The 24,682-nt window shown below is 42.6% G+C and overlaps 1 protein-coding gene across 8 annotated transcripts in view; it reads right to left on the bottom strand.

The window, feature by feature from the left end:
- BBS9 (Bardet-Biedl syndrome 9) overlaps positions 1–24,682 on the bottom strand; it is a 479,447-nt gene that overhangs the window by 358,629 nt on the left and 96,136 nt on the right. For all 8 annotated transcript variants that reach the window (XR_002101810.1, XM_019538477.1, XM_019538430.1 and 5 more), the window contains 2 exons: positions 15,422–15,603; positions 580–653 (listed from right to left, as the gene is read on the bottom strand). Coding sequence is in view for 7 of the 8 variants with exons in the window: in XM_019538477.1 (XP_019394022.1) it covers positions 580–653; positions 15,422–15,603 (256 nt within the window). In the remaining variant the exon portion in view is untranslated. The remainder of the gene's footprint in view (positions 1–579; positions 654–15,421; positions 15,604–24,682) is intronic.

Genomic DNA, 24,682 nt, shown 5'->3' with positions numbered 1-24,682 from the left:
ACACACACACACACACACACACACACACACACACCCCTTTATGCTTAAACAATTCTTTTCAAGATCTACACAGCAACCCTTACTATGAAAATCTGTCTGTGCCCCAGATTACTCTGTTCTGTACCCACTGATCATTCCTACAGAACATTACTAAGCATAAAGCCCGAACGTTACTTTCCCTGTGTTAATCTAATAGAAACAGCATTGTGGCTTCACAGGCAGAAACACTCTAGATTCTCTGGCTCACCTGAAGAGGGGGAGTGTGTGCATGCGTGCGTGTGTTGGGGGGGCAGAGAGGGGGAGTTCTGGTGGCAGTGACTGTTAGGGGGTGATTAGAGAGGGGAATGGAGGTCCCTGGTTGACAAAGCTAGCTTTGACTGAGCAGAGACTGACCCCAAAAGATTTTCACAAGAATTTTTATAAGGGCTACATGGTAGTCTGAATATAGGGTAAAGATTCAGTAATTAAGTACACTAAAATAAAATGGTGTTACAGAGTAGAATATGAATAAGAACAAAAGCTTCAGAAAAAAATATCATTTTCTACATTAAAACTCTCCTTTAAAAAAAATCTACCTACAGATATTGCATCCAGGTGAAATGAAACTTCTGCTGTGACTTTCAAATCATCATCCTCAGATTTGGGCAAAATATCTGCAAAGAAAAAAAAAAAGCAATCAACCCTACTTTAAATGACTGAATATACCTACAGTCCTAAAAAGATTTTCTATGGAGAATGGTGTACAGCGTGACCAAGATGCATTTTTGAGTTTAGACTGTCTCCAAATTGGTACCTGAAGAAAAAAAATGCATCAGCAAAAATGTAGACATCAACTCTGCCATAGATGAGCAATTCTACCAATCCAATGCCAGTCCCAAGCCCAGATAAAGGAAGAGCATCCAGCTGTAAAAACCTCTGCCAAATCATCATGATGCAGATCCAACAAACAAATGTAGCTAGGGCATACCCCATAGGTGACATGCAGGATCAATGCCTGGATTCTGTGGGAAATGGGCAATGGCAAATGCAGCCAAAAAAGCTAGCCCAAAGAAAGGATTTGAGAGTTGTGACACTCAACATGGGGAGTATGACACGGAGAAGTGGGGTACTGGCAGACTCCTTGGAACAGATGAATGTATGCATTGCATGTGTCCAGGAAACAAAGTGGAAAGGAATCAAAGTGAGAGAGATTGCAGGAGGATTTAAACTCTTCTATAGCAGTGGAGACAGAAAAAGAAACAGAACCAGGATCATCCTGTGCAAAGAATTAAAAGACAAGGTTTTGAAAGTTGAAAGGAAGAATGGCAGGTTCACGAGAATGAAACTGGACAATGGAGGCCAACTGATAAGCATGTATGCCTCACAAGTAGGAAGTCCAGCAGAGAAGAAGAATTTCTGAGAAAAGGTGGATGATGTGATGCAACAGGTGCCAGACAGTGAAGTAGTCATTGTTGCGGGGGAGGCAGGAACTCAATTGGCATGGTGGGCAAAGTAGAGATGGCTATGAGAGGGGATCCTTGCAGGGATACAAATCTGGAGAGCTCAATCCATAGAGGAAAAGATAGCAGACTTTGCAATATATCTTGTAATTACAGCATGTCAGAGCAGACTTGATTAATCTGCTCCGAAATGATTAATCAAGTCTGCTGGAGCATGGTAATTACTGCCCTCCCGCAGACTCCAGCATCATGTATATCAGCATTCCCCTACTGAAAAATGATGGCAGGTTCAGTTAAAACACACCTGCTGGCATTTTCCAGCATGGGGACACAGATACGCATGCCACTCTCAGAGCCGCTCTAAGTAAAACACCTCCCCCAGTCGCCCAGTGCATGCTTATAAATGCCCATGATGTTTGTGGATGATGTGGTCATTTGTGTTAAGAGTCTAGAGGAAATGCAAGTTGGATTGGACCAATGGAAAGAAGTGTAGGAGGGAAGAGGAATGAAGATTAGTTAATCCAAAACAGAATATATGCACTCTGATTTATCTGAGGTACCTGAGGTTGCAAATGTGATAATCAATGAGAAACATGTTAAAGAAGTTGACAAGTTCAAGTATCTGGGGTCAAGCATTCAGCAGAATGCAGAGTTAAACAGAGTTAAACCATCATATAACAGCAGGGTGGACAAAATGGAAATGGCAACAGGAATATCATGCAACAGGCAAGTATCAGTGAAGCTGAAGAAGAAAGTCTACAAGATACGTGTACACTATTGTACAGAGCAGAGACATGGCCCCTGAAAAAAAACTCAAGAAAGGAGACTTAACGTGACAGAGATGAGAATGCTCTGATGGATGTGTGGAGTGATAAAGATGGATAAAGTGAGGAATACTTGCATCAGAGGATCAGTGAAGGAAGTAGAAGCATCTAAAACATTCAAGAGAGAAAAGTGGCATGTATGGGTATGTTCAAAGGAGTGTGGAGGAATATGTAAGAAAAGAAGTTACCAGAATGTCACTACCAGGAGAAGGGGAAGAGCTAGCAACCAAAGAGCCAGCGAACAAGGGCTGCAAATAAGGTAAGCAGTTTGCAGGCAGTTTGCTGGGAGGAAGAGGAAGAGAAGCCAGGCACCAGATCCTGCCCAGGGAACGTAAGTGATCCAGAGCTGCCTGTGCCTTTGGTTTCCTCAGTGTTTGTTTGGTGGGCTATGTGTGTTTGGGGCATGTGCCCTGAGAAGCTGGGAATACTGCTAGTTAACTGATTGCTCAATGATGAGTAATAGCTGCCTAGGCCTGACAGAAACCCTAACAAGGCAGAGCCAGTCCAGGCTCAGCAGGGTATAAAAGGAAACTCCCTGAGCAATCAGGGAGCCAGCAAACAGGGGCTGCAAATAGGTCAGTTCACAGGTCAGTTCACAAGTCAGTTTGCGCCCCCTTCCCCAATCCCTTTTGAGGGGACAGCCTTTCAGCTTGGTGTAAGGAAGCAGAAAAAACGGCACTTTTGGGGGCCAATGAGCAGTAAACCGGCCAGCTTCCAGGAGACCTCTCTAGAGAAGGTGTACTTGGAAGAAGGGCAGGCAGAAAGAAAAGGCAAATTAAGAGTCCCAGGAAAATGGCTGGAGGACGTTACAATGACAGAGCCCCAGCCATTCCCTCTGCTTGCACCTGTGAGGTTTCTGTGTAGGCAGGACCACTCACCATTGAGGCTTCCACCCAGGTCAGGGTTTGGCACTGTGGGGACTGCGGCTTGCAGGTTCTTTGCAATGACAACCAGGTTGGAGGGCACCTGTGGTGTAAGCGGTGCCTCCTGGTGGTGTCTCTCAGAGAACAGACAAGAAAGCTACAGGAGGAGGTGGTGAGGCTCTGAAGCATCCTCCACCATGAGGACTTCATTGATTTGATACTGGAGACCTCCAGCACTGAGGAAGAACTGCCAGAAGCAGCACTAGACAAGAGAAAGGACAGACTCCCAGGAGGGTGGAAGCTGGAAACTTGTGACCTGGCAGCAAGCTTAAATCTTCACCTCCACCCATTTGTTTGGAGAACAGATATGCAGCCCTAACAACACAAAGGGAGGAACATGTTCCGCTGCTGGAGGAGGAAAGGCCAAGAATCACCAAGGTGGGAATGACTGAAACTACTACCACTAAGAAGTGACAGGTGGTGGTTTTTGGATACTGTCTTCTGCAGAGGATGGAGGGAGCCATCTGCCAACCTAACCTGTTGACTTGGGAAGACTGCTGTTGCCTGGAGCCCAGATTCAAAATGTTATGGAGGGATTACCAAGACTCTATTATCCCATGTTGCTCATCCATGTGGGCACAAATGATACTGCCAGGGGAGACCCTGAGCAGATAAAAACTACAGGGCTCTGGGTGCAAGGGTGAAGGGGTCTGGGGCTCAGGTGATGTTCTCCAGTCAAGGGAAAGGGCCTGGGTAGGAACAGGTGCATCCTGCAGATCAATACCTGGCTGCATAGGTGGTGTCAAGAGCAAGGCTTTGGCTTCTTCGACCATGAGATGTTCCAAGAACACAGACTGCTGAGAAGGGATGGGATCCACCTGACAAAGAGAGGGATGAGCATCTTTGCAGACAGGCTCACTAACCTACTGAAAAGGGCTTTAAAATAGGTTTGCCAGGGAGGAAACCAAAGCCCTGAGGTAAGTGGGAAGCCTTGAGAAAGAGCAAGCAGGAGGGGGGACAAAAGCATAGGTGTTCTCATACTTTCTGAGAAATCAGGGCAATTGACTAGTTACCTTAGGTGCCTGGACATGAATGCATGGAGCCTGGGAAACCAGCAGGAAGAACTGGAACTCCTCACACAGTCAGAGAACTATGACGTGATTAGAATAATAGAGACTTGGTGGGATAGTTCACATGACTGCAGCACTGTCATCAATGGGTACAAACTGTTCAGGAAGCACAACAAGAAGAAAAACAGAAGAAGTTGCACTTTTATATAAAAGAACCATATGATTGCTCAGAGCTCCAGTATGAAACTGAAGATAGGCCTGTTGAAAGTCTTTGGATGAAGGTTAGAGGGGAGAGCAACAAGGGTGATGTTATAGTGAATGTCTGCTACAGACTGCCAGACCAGGAGGAAGTAGTGGATGAGGCTTTCTTCAGCCAGCTAGCAGAAATTTTCCAGTCACAAGCCCTGGTTTTCAGGAGGGACTTCAATTACCTTAACAATACAGCAGTGCACAAGCAATCCAGGAGGTTTTTGGAGAGTGTTGGGGACAACTTTCTGGTGCAAGTGCTGGAGCGGCCAACTAGGGGCCATGCTCTTCTTGACCTGCTGCTCACAAACAGGGATGAATTGGTGGGGAACGTAGTACTGGATAGCAACTTAGGCAGCAGTGACCACAAGTTGATGAAGTTCAGGATCCTAAGGAAAGGAAGGATGGAGAGTAACAAAGGACCCTGGACTTCAGAAAAGCAGACTTTGACTCACTCAGGATATTCATGGGCAGGATTCCTTGGCAACCCAGTCTGAGGGGGAGAGGAGTCCAGAAGAGCAGCTGTACTTTAAAAAAGCCTTGCTGAGAGTGCAGGAACAAACACCCCAGTTTACAGGAAAACTAGCAAGTATGACACAAGACCAACTTGGCTTAGCAGGGAACTCTTCATCAAACTAAATACCAAAAAGGAAGCTTATAAGAAGCGAAAACGTGGACAAATAACTAGGGAGGACTATAAGAGCATTGCTCAGGCATGCAGGCATTAAGCCAGGAAGGCCAAAGCGCAACTGGAGTTGTAGTTAGCAAGGGATGTGAAGGGTAACAACAAGGGTTTCCACAAGTATGTCAGTAGCAAGAGAAAGATCAGGAAAGTGTGGGTCCCTTACTGAATGGGGGAGGCAACCTTGTGACAGAAAATGCAGAAAACGCTCAAGTGCTCAATTTCTTTTTCACCTCAGTCTTCACAGGCAAGGTCAGCTCCCAGACTACTGTACCTGGTAGTCCAGTTGGGGGAGGAGGTGAGCAGTCAACAACAGCAAAGGAACAATTTAGGGACTATTTAGAAAAGCTGGACATCTAGAAGTCCATGGGGCCAGATGGGATGCACCCAAGGGTGCTGAAGGAGTGGGCTGATGAGACTGAAGAGCTGCTGACCATCATCTCTGAAAAAGCATGGCAATCAAGAGAGGTCCCAGATGACTGGAAAAGGGCAAACATAGTGCTCATATATAAGAAAAAAAAAAAAGAGGACCCAGGGAACTACAAACTAGTTAGTCTCACCTTAGTCCCTGGAAAAATCATGGAGTACATCCTCAAAGAATCCATTTCTAAGCATTTGGAAGAGAAAAAGGTGATTAGGAACAGTCAGCATGGATTCACCAAGGGGAAGTCATGCCTAAGCAACTTGACTGCCTTCTATGAGATGGCTGGCTTTCTGGATGCAGGGAGACCAGTAGATGTAGTATACCTCTATTTTTGCAAGGCTTTTAATATACACTCTCCCACAACATTCTTGCAGGCAAGCTAAGGAAGAATGGGCTGGATGAATGGACTGTAAGATGGATAGAAAACTGGCTGGAGCATCAGGCTCAGAGGATAGTAATCAATGGCTTAACGTCTACTTGGCTGACAGTATCAAGTGGAGTGCCCGAGGTCCCTTCCAACCTTAATTTTCTAACGTTCTATGATTCTAAGAGGAAAACCAAAGACGAGATAGAAAGATACAGTGAAGAGGGACATGAGAGAGAAGGAGTTGGAAGAAGATAGGTAAAACCAAAGCTGGAAGATAGCCAGGATCCATAAGAGCAACCCCATTTAGATGGGACGAGCAAGGGAAGAACCAGCAGCAAAAATGTAGATATCAGTAGTGACATCCCCAGCATAAAGTTAACTATCTCCTATCAAGCAGAGTTCTGTGTACTATATAAACATAAAGATTACATGAAATACAGGTTTGAAATGAAGATTAGAGTATCATAGTCTAAAGTGGATATAAAATTATTTGGATCATGTTCAATGTATAGTTCAATGATAGTCACTAGTGGCTCAAATTCTAGCTGGGAGGAGGTAACAAGTGTATGATATTTTTCAACATCTGCAATGATTTGAGCAGGGCTGGCAAGCCAGTCAATTGACCAGTCAAATATTATCAATTGACCAGTCAGCTGACTGCATATTTTTTGACCAGTCAAAGATTGTAACAATTTTACAAAAAACCCTACCTTTTTTTTTTTTTTTTTACATTTCCTTGACAGAAATATTATCTTTATTGTTTTTGACACATTTCTTAATGAAAAATTTGTGCTCTTCCTGTGTATTATTTGGACCTATTGGCAATTTTTAAAAATAATTTTACCAATATTTGACTGGTAAATTAACCAAGCTTTATTTGATCCATTTAAATAACCAACCCTAGAGCTGAACAATGAGATTGCGTGCATGCTTAGCAAATTCCTGGATGACAGCCATTCAGGTGTAGCTACAGACATTCTGGAGGATAGGACTTGTATCCTGAATGACCTGGATAGACTGGAAAAATAGCCAGTGATCAACCAGATGAAAATCAACAAGGACCAGTGCAAAGTCCTGTACCTGGGAACAGGTTATGGTACTGCAAGGCTACGGTACTGCAGAGAAGGACCTAGAGATTACTACTGCGGACAAACTGAATATGAACCAACAGTATGCTCTTGAAATAAAACCCAACAGCATACCAGGTTATATTAACAGAAGTGTTGCTTGTAAAGCAAAGGAAGTGATTTTTCCAGTACATTGAACACTGGTAAGGAATCACCTGTAGTACTATGTCCAGTTCTGGGCCCCACACTTCAAGAAGGATATAGAGAGATTGGGAAGAGTTCAGAAGAGAATGACAAAAATCATTAGAAGTCTGGGAAGCATGACTTATGAGGAAAAACCAAAAGTGATCCAGTTATTTAGTCTAGGGAAGAGAAGGCTGAAGGAGGATTTAATAACAGTCTTCAAATACCTGAAGGGTGATTATGAAGAAGATGGAGATTGCCCTTCTCTATGACTGCAAGGGACAGGACTAGGAAACTGCAGCAGAGGAAATTTAAGTTGGACTTTCTGACTATGAGGGTTGTAAAGCATTGGAGCAGGCTACCTAGAGAAACTGTGGAATTTCCATTCCTGGCAACTTTCAAGACAAGGTTAGGCAGACATTTGGCTGAGATGTTTTAGCCTGGAAAGATCCTGCTTTAAGCAGGGGGCTCTGACTAGATGACCCCCTGAGGTTCCTTTCAGCCCTACTTTCCTATGACACCGTGAAGCCCAACAGTATTTCTCTGTGGGCATGCTGCAGTTTATGAACTACAAATTCTTAATTTAAAAAACAATATGCCAATATATTAAGAGGAGTGTGAAAAGAAATTTATAAAAATTCACACACCACTAAGTTATTGAGTAGACATTAAATAAATGTTATTATTTACCACATTTTGAAACAAAGAAAAAAGTGTACCAGAAACTGCAACAGCAATGCTAGAAATTAAAATAACATCCATTTACTTAAGCCTGGATCCCTTTACTAGGATCTTCTTCCCCCATCTTATAGATAGAAATATTTCAGCCAGTGGCCCCAGTGAAGGCTCATTGACAACAACTCCGAAAATGTAACGCCTTGGGCATTTATACACTTTTTTTTTCCAGCAACACATCGGAGATCCGCCACTTTGGAGCAGACTCAACTAATCAAGTCAACTCCACACACAAGCTGAAGCCAACTGCACTGCACTGTGTGCAGTTGTACACATGGCAAAATGTGCGTCAGTGCACAGAAAGTGGCGGTAGCGAACTTTTGAACCAAAGCACCTCCAAGTTTAGTTCAAAAGCATGTCACCACCATTTTATCAGCGCTGACATGCATTTCACCGCTTACTTCTTTTCTTTTTCATTTTTGGATGAGTATGAAAGAGGTCATATGGGAGCCCTTTCCATCCACAAAATAAAAAATACAACATTTGGAAATTTCCCTAATGTTTTCCTACCTTTCCTACCAACATTATTTAAACTTGGTTGTGCAAGTGGTCACAAGACAAGAAAACTGTTCATTCCTTTAGCTGACTGACATGCTTCCTGGTGCCAATTACCTATGACAAAACTTGTTACCTCTGCATTAGAAACTGGACTGAGGGAGGGTCACATGATGTAATTGGAGCAGATGGCTGCCTAAAGCTAGACCTCCATGGAAGAAACAGCGTAATCCACAAAAAAACATGATTCCTGACCAACCTCTCCCCTCAACTCTGAAAAGGCATTTCTCCTATGTAAAAGGATTAATTTGAAAAGCTACTTCTCCAGAAGACTCTCACTGGAGGATCCTCATTTGGAACAACACACAACGTCTGCTGAATCAAAGATGACTGCCACAGGGGAAAGCACAACAGGCAAAGCATAGGACAAAGGAAAAAAAGCCCCTTTGACCAGAGAGGACTTAATCTCAGAAAGGCATTTTAAAATCCTCTACAGAGGCACAGTTTAATAAAATAAAGCAGAGAAACAAAACAGGTTCACAGACCAGGAGATAAAGCAGAGGAAAACCTGCAATCAGCAGTAAAACTTCAAAATAAAATTAAGATAATTGGGGGGGGGGGGGAGATAAGGAGCTTGCAGAGAAAACAGATCATAGAATATAGCGAGAAAAGAAATAAGAATAAAAGAACTCCCAGAAGGTGTGGAAAAAAGATACAGCAGAACAGTTAAAGCAGGCATTTCACTCCTTCCTGCAGTTTAAAAAGAGGCAAAAATCCTTGTAGACCAAGCACACACAGCTCTCTACACTCCCTCCACCCCTCCCAACCGCCCCAGCAATTCAAATAAAACAAGTGACATACTACTACCCTGTTCTGAACAAAAGCAGCAGATTCTGAAGAACCTTAGACAAACTCCTGATCCTATCCTGGGAGGATATAAAATACAAGGGCATTTTTACATGTGGTAAAAAATGCAGCGCCAGGCACTTTTAATTAACAAGTCACACTAATTAAAAGCTCCTGTGCATCACATGCAACAGTGTCACCGTGCATCCCCACACTGAAAAAATGGCGGTGGGGCGCCCTGAACTGAAGCTCATCAAATGTGTTTTATTTCAAAGCACGCTGCCGCCATTCTGTCAGTGGTGACAAACGAGGCTGCTTGAGCACATCACAGCATGCTCAGTGCACATGTGTAGGAGGTGGTGTTTCAAGATTCATCACAGGCAACGTTACGGAGAAGGAAGGAGCTTCATGAAATTACAGCATCTCTCAGAGAATTAGTAAAAGATACATATGGGGTTTTTCTTTTAAACTTACCTTTGCACCTCAAAAAGAACAGTCCATTAGAAGAGAGAAAACAACTTTCAAATCCATGAGAAACTAAACTTAATGGAAAAAAACACCCTGAAGTCTTAGCCTGAGATGAACATAGACAGCAAGAAACTAACATAATACTAAAAGGCCAACTGTTAACCTCTCCAAAAGGATACCAAAGTACAAGGACAAAGAGTTTGGAAGTCACAAAACTAGGAATATTCCAAAGGATTTGAGTAGAACTCAATAAAAGCATGAGGGAGAAGAAAAGAAAAAGAATGGAAAGCAGAATATCACAAGGCAGGAAATATAAAATAAAACAGCAATGCTGGGAACGGAAATAAAGTAGGAAAATGGGGAAATAAAGATATACTCCCAAGACTAAAAGCAGAAGGCAAAGGGATGGGAAGGAGTACATAGTGTAACCTGGGAAAAGACTGGGGGAATCCTGAAATATGGCTCTACAAAACTCCCTTTAGAAAGTAGAAACAAACTATACTATATTTTGTCACACATAACCTGCATCTTTCCCCCAAAACCAGCTGGGCATAATTGGGGCGTGGTTTATATGTGAAGAAAAGGACTTCTCATGCATCCAGCAGTTTGGGGGGCAGGGGAGACAGGATGATGGCAGCACTAATTATCACAGCTCTGGAAGCCACGCAATTAAAGCTCTTTCTCTTCCCAAGTCCCCACTGTCAAATACCTAGACCTGCACCGCAATACCTGGACCTGCACCTAGCACCAACATGGCAGACTGGGCCCTGGTGTACAGCCTCCAGCCCCTGGCTCCCAGCCCTGGAGATCCAAGACCTCTGATACTTAATTATACTCCATGATAAGAATATTTTTTATTTTTATTTCTTCCCAAAATAGGATTGTGTTTGTATATTGAGAAAATATAATATAGTGGCGTAACTCCCCTAGGGTTGAAGTCAGGAAGTTCTCATGAAGGAGGTCACCAGTCAGGTATGAAGGGATTGAATGCATCTTTCCACCTAAGGGTGAATTCTCCACATTTTAGGAACGGGTAACGGTACAGAAAAAATGATCACTTGGTGATCCAAATAGGAGGGAAATTGAACTAGGTAAATAATGGAGGGGAAGGCAGGGAAGCTTTAGTAAATAAAGTTAATTTTAGAGCAATAATGCATTAAAGAAGCACAGAAACCAAAACAGCACTGTAGGTATATAAAGTAGATTAAACATAACCTAGATACGCTTTATTTTCTTATAATGTAAAACATGAAGTCAGTTACCACTTTTATTTTATAATATATTATAACCACCCCCTCTCCCAACCATGTTTACTGGATTTTAAGATAAGGCTTTCTCCATGTTTAACATAGGAGAAAGGCCGCTTGTCTTAGAATTGAGTACAAAGGCAGGTGTGGGGGAGGAGGAATGCAGGTACCTGCTGTGGTTTGGGCTTCAACCACTACCCAGAGGCCATAACTGCAGCCACTGTCCCATCCCCTACCCCCTGCAGCTGTTTCTGAACCCCACCATCTCCCCCCTACCACCACACAGTCTCTGCTCCCCTACCTGCCCCTCTTCTTCCCCCCTCAGCTTATCCTTAGTCCGTGCCAGCAGGCTCCACCCACATTACAGCTGAGCGTGGACCTAGCCTGGTGCTGTAGCAGCAGTGCAGGCTACACAGCCTCTATGGGGACTGGGCTAGGGCTGTGCTCAGTGCCCCAGACTACAATGAAGACAGAGCCTGCTGGCACAGATCAAGGTGGAAGGTGGGGGGGAACAGATGCTGGGAGGGAAGGGAAGAAGGGGGAGCAAAGGCAGAGGGGGAAGGTGGGGCTCAAGATTAGAGGGGGGCATACACAAGCAGGTAGCAAGCTGTTTGACCTCTCCATATTACCTGCCCCCACAGTGGTGGGGAAGATGAATGAAAGACAATGCCCCCAATAATTATATTCTATACGTTGAAAATTATAACAAATTTATAAATTTTCAATCTGTAGAATCTAATTATTATGGGGTCATCTTAGATTAGAGTAAATATGTGGGGGGGTATATATTTGCCAGCCAGCAAGCCAGTATCTTGAGCCATATTGTTTGAATATTATAATATATAAATGTTACATTGATGATGATATAAGTTACTGTTGTATATTATTTCTTTTGTAAATATTCAATAAACCCATCCTCATGCAATTCCTGTGTATTACTTCAGCATTGGAGCTTTGTTTCTATACTTGCCTGAATAAAACAGAGTATAAAAAACAAAAACACATAAACCTAGACTGAGACCACAAATCCAGAACATAATGGGCAGATGGAATTAACTTTCTATCACTACAGTGGGGATGCTAATTTGAACTGGTTCCCTAGATGCAAAAGGCTCTCTCTCTATCACCTGAACCATCCAAATGGTTACCATGTAACAGTTAAGGAAATAACACGATAGTGAAAAAATTTTCATCAGCTTAAAATGTAAAGCCTTTGAGTCAAAAATAAATAAAACACTTAAATTTCAACAATGTAATGTTTGCTGCTGGACAGAAGGACAACACTTTCATGGAAAAAGCTGATCTACATTTTTAAATGATCTAATCCTACATACCTTCCATATGTAGATGTTGAACTTAAACATGAAAAATCCTCTTTTTAAGGACACGTCATTATAGATGTTAAGACCCTTAGTCACAGAAAACCACAGACAGAAGCCTAATGGTTCAGTTTTGCTTAAAGATTGTATAACTAGCCAGGGGTAGGATCCAGAGGAGTTGCACTGGTGTGGATGCACCCCATTTTGATTCCTTCTTCACTCTCTCAGCAGCTACACTGAGGAAGCCTGACCTGCTGGAGTCTGGAGAAGCAAAACAGCAAAGAAAAGCCCCACAGAAGCCAGATGGGGAGATTAAAAGGGGCTGGGGTACAGGTAAACTGTGCAGAGCCATAAGCCAGACTCCTCAAAGACAAGGCACTGCTGCTTCTGCTCCTCCCCTTCATGTGGCCCTGCCAACACAGTGGCTGCCTTACCAAGCTACCTGCACTGAAGCCAGCAGAGAATGGGGGCAGCTGAGCTCCTGAGCACATGTTGCTCCAGAAAAAGTCCCATTCCCTCTTCCCCCTGACCAGCACAGCTGCTATGATGAAGCACCAGAGTCAACAGGGACTGGGTAAGTGGTGTGGAGCCCTAATTTAGGCTTCCAGGAGCTAGGGCAGGTGAGGAAAGTCCCATCCCCTCTTCCCCGTCCCCTCTACATGGCCAGGAAGGCTGCTGCCAGCAAACAGGGAATGGCAAAGACAGGGTGAGTCCTAGGACAGGCTCCTGGGTGCCAGGGCACTGCATCAGTGGACAAACCCATTCTCTTTCCGGTGGCCAGCAAGCCTAGCTGCTGCCCTAGGTAGCAAACTGCTTGCACCAAACAAAGCCTGGGCTCCTGAGATCCAGGGCACATGCTGCTCTGGGAGAAAGTCCTATCGCCTCCTCCTTCTACCTGTCCAGTAAAGATGCTTCAGTGAAGTAGCAAATTGCTAGCACCAGAGCCATCAGGAAATGGCTTAAATGGCATGGAGCTAGGGTAGGTGGAGAAAATCCCATCCATCCTTCCTGTCCTTCCCCCCTCTCTCCCCTCTTTTCCACCGGCTAACAAGGCTGCTGCAATAAGGGAGCACAATACCCAGCCCGGAATGAGTTAAGTATTACCTTGTCCTGAGCTATGCTGTGTAGAATTCAGTTCTTCTCCACGCAGGGCCAGCTCAGTGCCACAACCCCCCTGCAGCAGCACAGAGAACTGCAGCAGTAAAAGCCTTGGCCTGTCTTTAAAGGCTCATTTTAAGGCCTTCCAGAGCCATGCATCTCTGCTGCTTTCTTCACTACACTCCTGCCATACTTGTCGTAGTCGCGTACCTTAAAGATCTTAATCGGTCATGTTGTTACTTACAGTTCCTAAGGCAAGGATTTTGTGAGGTGTTTATTGGACCAGCTGTATAGTTGTACTGTACAGTTCTATACTTAACATATAACAAAATAATGCATGGTCCAATTAAGTTATATTGGTTTTTGCTTCAATCTTAGACTGAATGTCGATGCACCATACCATCTGCACCCCCCTTTTCAAAATCCCAGATCCACCCATCTAGACAGTAACTCAATGGTGACCTGTGTTCTAGAGTTTTGGTAATCAACCAGCCCCAAGTGCAAGTTACTTTAAGAATTTGAGGAAAAACATAACATAAACCTATAAAATCCAAAACTGAAATGCATTTATGTAACGCCAAATAAAGGTTCCTCCTTTAAAAGGGTTTTTCTGAAAAACTTCAACTAAGATTTTGAACTAATTCAATCTAACCCAAAATCTTAACATGTATTTTTTTTTCCAGAAAGAAGTCAGCTTGTAGAAGACGACTGTGACTTTGCAGAACAAATTAAAGAACTCATTCATTTCAAAATTCACGTCAAAAAAAATCACAGGCAACTTATCAATTCCAAAAGATCCACACATGTAAAATCTTATATACATTTATATAAGAAAAGGAATAAAGAATAGCAGAGTCGCGGTTTCACGCTCTCTTTTATTTCACCCATGTTCTTGGCATAATGTACACTGAAAAAACAAATACAGTATCTGTCCACTGACCTTCTATCTGCAGTAAGAAATACAAGTTGCTTTACTGTAATTTTGGAAGCACATACAGCTTTAATAACTGATTACTGGCTTTATAGTTTTCAAAAGAAGCAGAAAACACTGCTGGTAGTAAGGGTCAAAAAATTAAATACAATTTTCAAACTTCAGTTGAATCAAACTGCATATATTCAGCCCCGTGCAAATACCAAGGAGTAAGACTGATTTTATTTCTTATTTTCTTTGGCTTCCACTTGTGTCCTGCTTTTATTTTCCTACCTGCTTTATCATGTATTTTCACATAAAAAGCGGGAACTGTTTCTTTAATTATTTTTAACAGTATATTTAACTGCTCCTAGGACAGGGTTTTAAATTAATGCCTTTCACCTAACAGAATTGTCTTTTTCACAGTTCCCCAGTAAAACTTAATTCTTGTGAGATTCACCATACAAGACCATCATATTACTTAAAAACTGAACAAATAATATAATCAGGAAAGAACAGTTTGCAAACTTTCAAATTGAGTGCATGTATATTTCAGTTTGAAATAATTATTTATTTAGTAGGGTGCAGTACATCCAATAACTCCTTTACCATATTCAAGTATTACTCTTTTTTTTAAAAGTAACAAAAAAAGCTACTTTAAACAGTTCATTTTTTGTTAATTACATGAAAGTAAAGACCCCATTTGAAATAAAAAAATAAAACAAATGTTGCTAAGTTCTCTTTCTGAAGCCTGAAAAGTACATTAAACTGCTTTTTGTGAAATTACTAAAATGTTCTCAGCTTTTTAAATAAACAACTACACTATCAGATTTTTTCTCTGAATGATAGTACGAGCATGCTCTGTGATCTGGAACAGCGGAATGCTTGCAAGTTCCAGCAGACATGATGAAAACTATAATACCCTATGCATCCAAGAGCCACAGAGTGTATGGCTTTGTTTCCTCACCTATAATCAAGCAGCAACAAAAACCTTTAACTGGAATTTATTAAATAGTATGTTCCCTATGGGCTGTAAGTATGTTAAAAGTATAGTAACTTTTTGAAGTATGGAAAAGACCTAACTAAATAAGAGCAAAGTGGTGGCAACTTTGTACAGCTCTGTAAAGAGCGAGAGTACCTTGTGTTTTTGTGGCCTCCTTGATGATCTTCTGAAGTTCTTTCATTTCTCTGTCCAGCTCTTCATAGTTTATTTCTCTAGATTCAACTTTAGGTGCCTGGAACACAGAAGGATCGGTTCCAAGGTAGGAACACTGAAGGTGCCCACTGTCACTGAGAGTAACTATTAGACCTTTCATATCTCTACATAAAGAGAGACAAAAAGCTTATTAAGATATTAGGAAATTACACCCTTTACATCAGTTACACAGTTCAATATGGATGCTCTTCATGCTGTCCATTCAAAAACGTCTGCTATTTTAACTGTATTTTTTCCTAAAGTTTCTGTCTGATTATCTGACCAAAGAAAGAAAAATTATTTTATATTCACATTGTTATCCCCATTTTATTGTTTTTAATTATGTTTATTAAAGCAGTGGCTATAAGCCAGGCCCTGGAAAAAACAGACTATACAATCCAGTCCAAAAGAACTCTTAAATATAAATAAGCCCGACACAAGTACCGGAAAGAAGTATAATAAGGAAAGAAAAAAAAATTGTGCCCGACAACACATTAGTTCCACTGATTCCCTTGTTATTTATATCCTTTCAAATGAGGTTAATTGACATGGGGGGAGGGTTGGATAGATGAAAGAAAGGAGCAGAGAGCACCACCTGTTGGAACAAGCAGCCAATCAGTGGAAAGACTGTCAACAGTGAAAATTGCAGTAAGCAGTCTCCTAGGTCCTAACTTTGGCTCTTTATGCAACTGCTGTGCCAGCTCTAGACTCTAACTAACTCCTCCTCCTTCCATTTGTTTCTGAAAGGCCACATGTGCAGGGAAGAAAGAACGCATCCTGGTTTCTATTGCTCCCCCACAGACAGTTTCCTTTCTTTGAGTCCAAAAGGTATTGATGGGATTGCCCTAGCTACTGCCTATTTTAAATAACTAACAAGTAAATGAAAGCTGCCACCCATTTTGCTTAATTTGAAAGTTGTCGTAAGTAGACAGAAAACTTCTCAAATTGTATCAAATAAAGAAGAGTATTTTCTGCTAGTATAAGATAACACTAAACTAGTTTCTATCCTGCTTTTAAAATGGTTGAGCATTATAAACTTTCGGGGGTTTGTTTTACTTTTTTTCTATTTTTGTTTTTAATATCATGCTAAGAAAGCACAGCCCTGACCTGCAGAAGTATGTTCCAATGTCAGTCTTGGATCTCTCTTCAATAGGCCCTGTCATAAATGATTTTTTGTAGAGACCAAAAAGTTTCAGTTTGTTCCCTACGTACAAAAGATCTGCTTGGATAACCAAGGCGAATGCACCATTCCATTAGAATAGCAAAGCCTTCCTAGAAGATTTCATTGAGTCAAAGCTCATGCCTCCTCCTCATTTTTTTTCTTTTTCAGAAATTGCTTAAAAAATTGTAAACTGTATACTTGAAAACTAATTTTGAGCACCTACTCTTATATGCCTACTCGTATGAAGTTATGCATATCATCTTATGCCACAAATGTAAATATTACCAAAGGAATGAATAACATTTTCTAGTGGAGTTCTGTACAGATACAAACTTAATCTGAAGCCACTGGAGAAGCCGTGGTGAACTACACTCCTCTTCTAGCATCCTCATTATTAACTATATGTCTCCCCCAGTCAAGGACACCCTAGTTCAAGAGGCTTGGTCTTCTCCATAGACCAGTTCAGTACAGATTTATCTACTGTCCAGCAAGTCTAAAGTGGCGGCAGCAGTGGCAGCATACGAAGTAGATTCCAGTTTTCCCCTTCTCTGACTCCTGGTTACTCGCTCACTGGCTTTGGAAGAGACAAACACTGACATCATTCCTCTAAATACCTTGCCACAAGGACACAACAAAGGAAAGGAAAGGATCCCAATTGTAAAGAAAGCACTTAACAAGGATGGTGTTTCCTCTGAGCACAATAATTGTTTACCTGTGCAAATTCCTGCATTTACTTATTCATTACAGTCACAAGCAGGACACTAAACTAAGTACACGTAGCCACATTTTTGCCAGGAATTTGGTTTGGCTCACACACCTTTAACAGAGCCGCCACAATCAACTGAAGTGACTTGTAAGTTTTTAAGCATGCTCCCCACCGGCTTCTGTACTGAAAATAAAAAAAATAGGTTGGCTATCAGCATCCTCTTTGTACTTACTTGCCCACGAAAGGGTATTTATATGCAATCTGAGGACACCTAATTTTGCAATATAGCAGGCATCTCTCTTTACAAGCAATTCAGGTAAGTATGTTATCATACACATTTGGGACAAAGATTCTACATAGCACTGGAAACCTTCATGACTGGTGGAAACTGGCTACAGATTACTACTACCTAGAAAGACCTATGCAAAGATCAAAAAGTTCAGGTGCAAAGCACTACCATGATGGTAAAATTATAGCCAAAGCCACATTTGCTTTTACCCGTGGGGGAGCACTTCTTTGTTCTGGACTCTGAAGTTCTTTATGACTTTTGAATTCCTGGATATGACACTTTGCCTAGCAGGTGCCCAGCTACAAACCTGCCTATTTCTCTGAACAGTGCACTGAATGGCACAATGTCTTAGAATGTAACATGAAATGTGTGCCTTACTTTTACCACTACTAGCCAGTTCTTAATAAGCTGGATGCTGAGACTGAGTCACAAAAGAATCTCCTATGGGAACTGTTGGTACTCTCAACCCTCCTTTTGTTTTTGTCATGTGAAGGATTTTGTTAGTTTAGAAGAAAAATTAACTAGGTTTCCTTAGAGCTTCTGTCCCAGATTACCACTTCACTGGGTTTCTAGGTTTACAAAGTTATTTTTTCTTGAATAATCTTGGTGTTGATTAGTGAGTGCAATGCATTATGGTTCTAGCCTTGGCAGCAATGATTGAGTCCTCTCTTTTTGTTACCTCAGCAAGAAATTTCTCTATGGCAAGGGTGTTCTCAACCCCTGGCCTGTACGCCAGATGTAACAATGGAGACATCTCATCTGGCCTGCAGGACTCCCTAGAGGTTGAAAAATTTGGTGAAAGGAAACTAGCGGCAATTAGCACTGCCAGTGCCAAATTTCCAGGCCCCAAGTAACCAGATTAGATTAATAGATTTGAGGGTCGGAAGGGACCTCAGCGTGCCATCTAGTCAAACCCCCTGACCCTAGCAGGTAAGAAAACGGTCACCAAACCTGGGGTCATGTGATCCCAGGCAGGTGCCTGTCCAGTCTCCTCTTGAAGACCCCCCAAAGATGGGGTGAGCAACACCTCCCTTGGAAGCCCATTCCAGATCCTGGCCACCCTGACGGTGAAGAACCTTTTTCTAATGTCCAGTCTAAAACTTCTCTCCAGTAGCTTATGGTTATTGTTCCTTGTTGTTCCAGGGGGTGCCCTAGTAAACAGATTGTTGCCTACTTCATGTTGCTCTCCCCTTATGAATTTGTACGCTGCCATAAGGTCCCCTCTCAGCCTTCTCTTGGAGAAGCTGAAGAGGTTAATGTCCCTTAGCCTTTCCTTGTAGGGCCTTCCCTGCAGGCCTCTAATCAGACGAGCGGCTCTTCTATGGACCCTCTCCAGGTTGTCCATACCCGACTTGAACTGCAGTGTCCAGAACTGGACACAGAAATCCAGCACTCCAGGCCTCAGCAACACTAGCATCATGCACCAGATTATGCCCAAGGACAGGATCCAGCCTGTGGATCAATCGGGCACCGCTCATCCAGCCCTCAGAGCCAAAAGGTTGGGAACCATTATTTTAAGGCAGGGGATGTCAACTGGGGGCACGCATACTCCTTGGAGTACTTGGACCAGTCCTAGGAGGTACGTGCAGGCAGGCGGGGATGGAGCACCACTGCCTCCAAGGAGCAGGGCCACAGGCACCCCGCTGCAGGGCAGGAAAGCTTGCACATGGTAGCCACTGCTGCCACACACCAGCCCAATGAGCTTCCTCACCCCACAGAGGGGCACTCCTGCCCTCACTCCAGCCAGGTGAGCTTTCCCACCCTGCCTCAGCTCAGCTCCTGGGAGGCAGTGGCACTCCCTCCCCACCCACCCACACATCGTCCCTGCTCAGCACCTGGCCATATGCCACTGCTACCTGCCACGCCACCCCTGCCCCTTGGTGTCCAGCCACCAGGAGTACTTATAGTTTCATAGTAGCTAGGGTCAGGAGGGACCTGAACAGATCATCTAGCCTGGCCCCCTGCCACAGGCAGGAATGAATCCTGGGTTCACAAGAACCCAGACAGGTGATCATCCAACCTCCTTTTGAATTTGCCCAAAGTAGGGGCGAGGACCACTTCCCTGGGAAGTCGGTTCCAGATTTTGGCCACACTAACTTAAAAAATTGCCTTCTGATCTCTACCCTAAACCTATTCTCCATCAGCTTATTACCATTGTTCCTCGTCGTCCCACGTGGTACTGGGGAGAAAATGGCTCTACCTATTTGCTGTTGATCTCCCCTGATGAGTTTGTAGGCAGCCACCAGGTCCCCCCTCAGCCTCCTCTTGCTGAGACTGAACAGGTTCAGGTCCCTCAGTCTCTCCTCATAGGGCCTGTCCTGCTGCCCTCTCACCAAGCGGGTGGCCCTCTGAACCCTCTCCAGGCTGGCCACATCCCTCTTGAAGTGCAACGCCCAGTACTGGACGCAGTACTCCAACTGTGGCCTGACCAAAGTCACACAGAGGGGGAGTATCAGTACTTTTTTAGTACTTGACTAAAAAAGGTTGAAACCCCTATTCTAAGGCTTCCCTAACTGCTCCTCACGTATGAGAATGCATAATATAACCCTTTAGGATGACTGATTGTTATTCATAAGTTTAACAACTTCCTTATAGTCATCTATATCAGGAGAGGATGCTAGATAGCTCCCTTCAAGGAAGAAGGATATTTCCAAATTATAAGCCAGTTGCCATCCTGTAGGATCTCCTTAATAAGCTGGCTGCCTATCCTGGAAAAGTTCTGCATACCTTTTCCAGTCATGTGTGCAGTACTCCCTCACTTATTTACAGGGAGAGGTAGCACACTACATATCCTAATCAGAGATACTCAGCTGAGGAAGGGCATGATCTGACTACTTAAGTTTGAGAAAATAGTTTGCATCTAGTGTGTACAAGCCAGACAGGCCACCTACCCTAGCATTCAGGTAAGTATTATAAAGAGCCTTTACCAAACGTGGCTTTACTCAGTGAATCGCAAGTCATTTTGAACATGGATAGGGATTTCTAACTCATGCCTCTTGCAGTCCCACAATGGTGGGGTTTCATGGAAAGTGGAATCCTCACATACCTCTAATCTGGATATAGACTGTCATTAAGTGTCCTTATACTCAAATGTAGAGCTAGTTAAGAACCTGATAAAGCTCCTACCCTTAACAGACCCAGAGTAGTTGATAACAGTGAAATTCCCATTTCACTGTTGCCATGTCAGCCCCATTTCCTGAAGGAGATGGGGGGAGGGGTCACTGGGCAGAAGGAAACAGGATTGACACAAACTGGAGAGAACACTTTACAATAACGGGCTTCTAAGTACATCCTGACATACTGAAGAGTTGAGGATATACAATGAAGCTAATAAGAGTACCATGAACGCTCCCCAGCAAATCTTCCTTAATGGGAGGGGACAACAAAGGAGATGGGCAGGATAGTGTCTTCCTCATTCTGAAAATTTCTCCAAGTGTGTTTGTTAGAAATACACTCACTTAAGGTAATGTGTGTGTGTGAGGGGGGCCTCAATATGCCGATCTGATTCTGGGCTATGTGCCATGGCAGTGCAGGGGGGTCAACTGCTATGAATAATCAGGGCAGAACCAACTTCCTGCAGAGCTCACAAATGCCACCTCACATATGGAATACTGCTCAACTTAGCCAAACATTTGAAGGATGATCTGCCATGCCCGCGTAAGGGGACACAATTCCCAGAAAAGAATCACTGAAAGAGCAGATGCAGGAGCTGAAGCTACCATGCTGCCAAACACTTGACCCAAATGGAAGAAAAAAATTACTTCTACACTAAAACAAATATAAATTCAAAGGTATAGAAAAAACGGGTAAGCAGAACTGAATTGCTAGCTTATTCTACCAAAACCAGCAAACTGCTGACAGAGCATAACAGTTAGAGAGTTTCTAGCAACAAATCTGAACCAACTCCTCAATCTGTAAGTGAAGGTATAAATCCATTGGGGAAGAAAAAAAAGACAAGGAGGAGGAAGACTGAAAAGAATTATCTAGAAGAAGGATTAATGATCAAGTACTAATGCATTAAACAACCTTCAGCTTGTGAGAGTCATCACAGCTTTATCATTATTAATGAAGCTGTATCATAATGTCAAGTATATTATGTTCAAAATCAACCTGTGCAAGTGTAGGTCTCCCTATGAATATTTGTGTGACAATCAGACACTTGGATCTGTAGCTAATTTGCTCAAACAAAACATACTTCTCAGTAAACACACACACACACACATATGTAGCCTACCATAAATTTTCCTTCACGACTACATTTTGGCACTCCAAAAGAGAGGACATAGGAAACTGACACCAATTTTAAAACTCTTCTGAAAATATGAACCAAAGAGTCTGCCTTGAGATAAAATCTATGGCCATTCTAGCTGCTCTTCCAGCCAGTAAGTTCTTTAAAGCTGCTGTGGCTCAAGAGACAAATAGGCGCAAGAGACAAAGGTTGTTTCAGGAAATCAGCATAACAAGTAATATTCTTCATTTGTTTCTGTTGGCTTTTTGTAACGGCTTCATGCTCCTGCTAGTTCTTAAAGTCTATGGTGGTTTCTTAGTTATTTAAAATAAAATATACACACATGCATGAAAGCTGCCTTAAGGATTTCTCTCATTTCTTTCATGCGTTGGTGGGTGAACTGATATGAAAAGGATGTAACAATCAAGTTGTACCAAATGAATTATGATGTATTAATTTCTCTGTTGGAATGTTAGTCGTCCAGTGAGATTGTTTTATTTTCTCAGGCCTTTAAAAGCTGTTTAAATCTGGGGTTTGTATTTAATAGTTTTTATAGCAGTTTCCCCACAGCTACCGCTCTCAAACATTATCCCTGCAAATGCCATTACTTCATTTGGCACATTTTGCACACAATCTGCAATTTCAATTACTTGTTAAAATTTCTTTTATTGTAGACCATTTTACTATACATCATGCTACAGTCAAAGTAATGCTAGACTTGAAGGGACACTTTAATAGTGAGGAACTCAAAATATGAAACAAATTATTCTGGTATCTAAAATAACTTTATAGTACAAAGCAACTCCTACACACATATGGTAATAATTTGAAAATCTTTTATTGGATTCTGGGTAAAAATATTGGCATATGCTTTTTGTATGTCTTCTCTTACAAAACAAATTGTTCACAACTTAACTTTTTAACAAATTCAAATGCTTTGGATATTTCTAATTGTACAATACCAAATCTACCAGTCAAATAGCTGACTTAATATAATTACTGATTCCAGTGCTCTGATTTCTGGTTCAAAACAAACCCCAGTCCAGCATGGTCAATTATCATAGTCAATTCTAAGAATTTTAAAGAAATGTAGTTCATATTACTTCAATTTTCAAATCAGCCTTTTCATGAATTATAGAAAATCCTTCTTAATTTGAGTGGAAGCATTTGTAACCCACAAAATTAGAAAGCACTACAAAAATGCTTCTTACTATTATTTTATTTCCTACTATTCATCAATTATAAAAAAAATCATTAAGACATTAACTATGCTAAACACTTTAAGTCTAATTCTCTTCTTCAGTCTACCAAGTTATTCCTCGCTTACACCAGAGTCAGTGAAATTTCTTCTTTCTGGCACAAACATTTTGCAAGCCACAAAGCACCTAGAAAGTACCCAATGCCTCACTACTATTCTTCTACCACTTAACTGCAGCTAAAGGCACTCAATAAAATGAGATCAGAACAGTGGAATAAAAGGGCTACCTAACATGAAGAAATGGGAGCAAACTTAAAACTGCCTCTGAAAACAAGCTGTTTGACACCCATTGCTAGGTTTTTCCAAGATCGACCTAAAAAGAACTCAGTGCCAACTACTCCTGATATTTAACTGGACCTAGGTACCTAATGAACTTTCTTAGGCTCCTATGAAAATCCCATTCCTCATGAAAAGTCTTTGATTAACGTTATAGCAAAGGATGAAAGGTAATGTTTTTATGGGAAAGACCTCTTTGTCCAGCTCCTAACCTATGGAGACAGTCTAAAAAGAAACAGAAAAAAAGTCCACTTGTTTACATACAGAGATTATTTTAAGGTCTTTTACATTATATATTTAGTATGTAACTAAGGTGCCAGCACAAAGCATAAACAATATTGGTGTGATGCTATGTGGTGAATAGAAAGGGTGCGCGAAATGGGCCATATTCAATTTGGATTTGGCTTGAATCGGGGATAGTGATTCACTTCATTGATTGGGATCACTGTCCCCAATTTGATTCAGTTAAATCCAAATCTGAAGATTCGATTCACCATAGACACAGCTTTAAATGTTTTTTTCTACATACCATGAAGTACCAGGCATGGCTCGTGAATGCTGCGATGCTGGGGTGGATGGAGTGCCCCACAGAAGCGCCGGGGGGGGGTGGCCCCCACATCCTTGGTGGCGAGCCCGGAAGTGGTCTACCAGGGAGCGTGCTAGGGAGCCCCCCACACCCTCCCGGCCTGGTGATCAGTCGCAGAAGGACCACAGGTGTCCCCCCAGACCCAGGAGGCACCAGTTGCTGAGCTTGGGGAGTTGCAGGGGGCCGCCCCCTGCATGCTCCCCAGCAGACCCAGAAGTGGACCAGAAGCACTTGGAAGTGCTTCTGGTCCACTTCCAAGTCTGCTGCTGAGCATGCTGGGAACTCCTATGGGACACTCCATCTGCTCCAACATCTCAGCATTTACAAGCTGCCTGGTACCTTGAGGTACGTAAAAAAACCATTTAAAGCTGTGTCTATGTCCAAACCGCTGAATCCCTCCAAATCAATTCAGAGGGTTCTAATTCGATTTGGAGAAATTGAAGGGTCTCCTGATTCAATTCAGATTCCGAGATTCGGCCACTGAATTGGGCTGAATCTCCGCCAAACTGAATCAGGGATCGAAGCTTCACACAGCCCTAGTGAATAGATTTCATAGACATTTGGGCTGGAAGGGACCCTGGAGGATCATCGACTCCAACCCCCTGCCCCAGGGGCAGGAAGTCAGCAGGGATCATAGGATCCCAGCAAGATAAGCATCCAAATGCATCTTGAAGGCGTTCAAAGTGGGTGCTTGAACCG

Source organism: Crocodylus porosus, unplaced genomic scaffold (assembly GCF_001723895.1).
Source record: "Crocodylus porosus isolate Cpor-Errol unplaced genomic scaffold, CroPor_comp1, whole genome shotgun sequence".
In the NCBI taxonomy this organism is placed as follows: Eukaryota; Metazoa; Chordata; order Crocodylia; family Crocodylidae; genus Crocodylus; species Crocodylus porosus.
The sequence above is the reverse complement of the archived record's forward strand: the minus strand, read 5'-3'. Positions and strand labels throughout refer to the sequence as shown.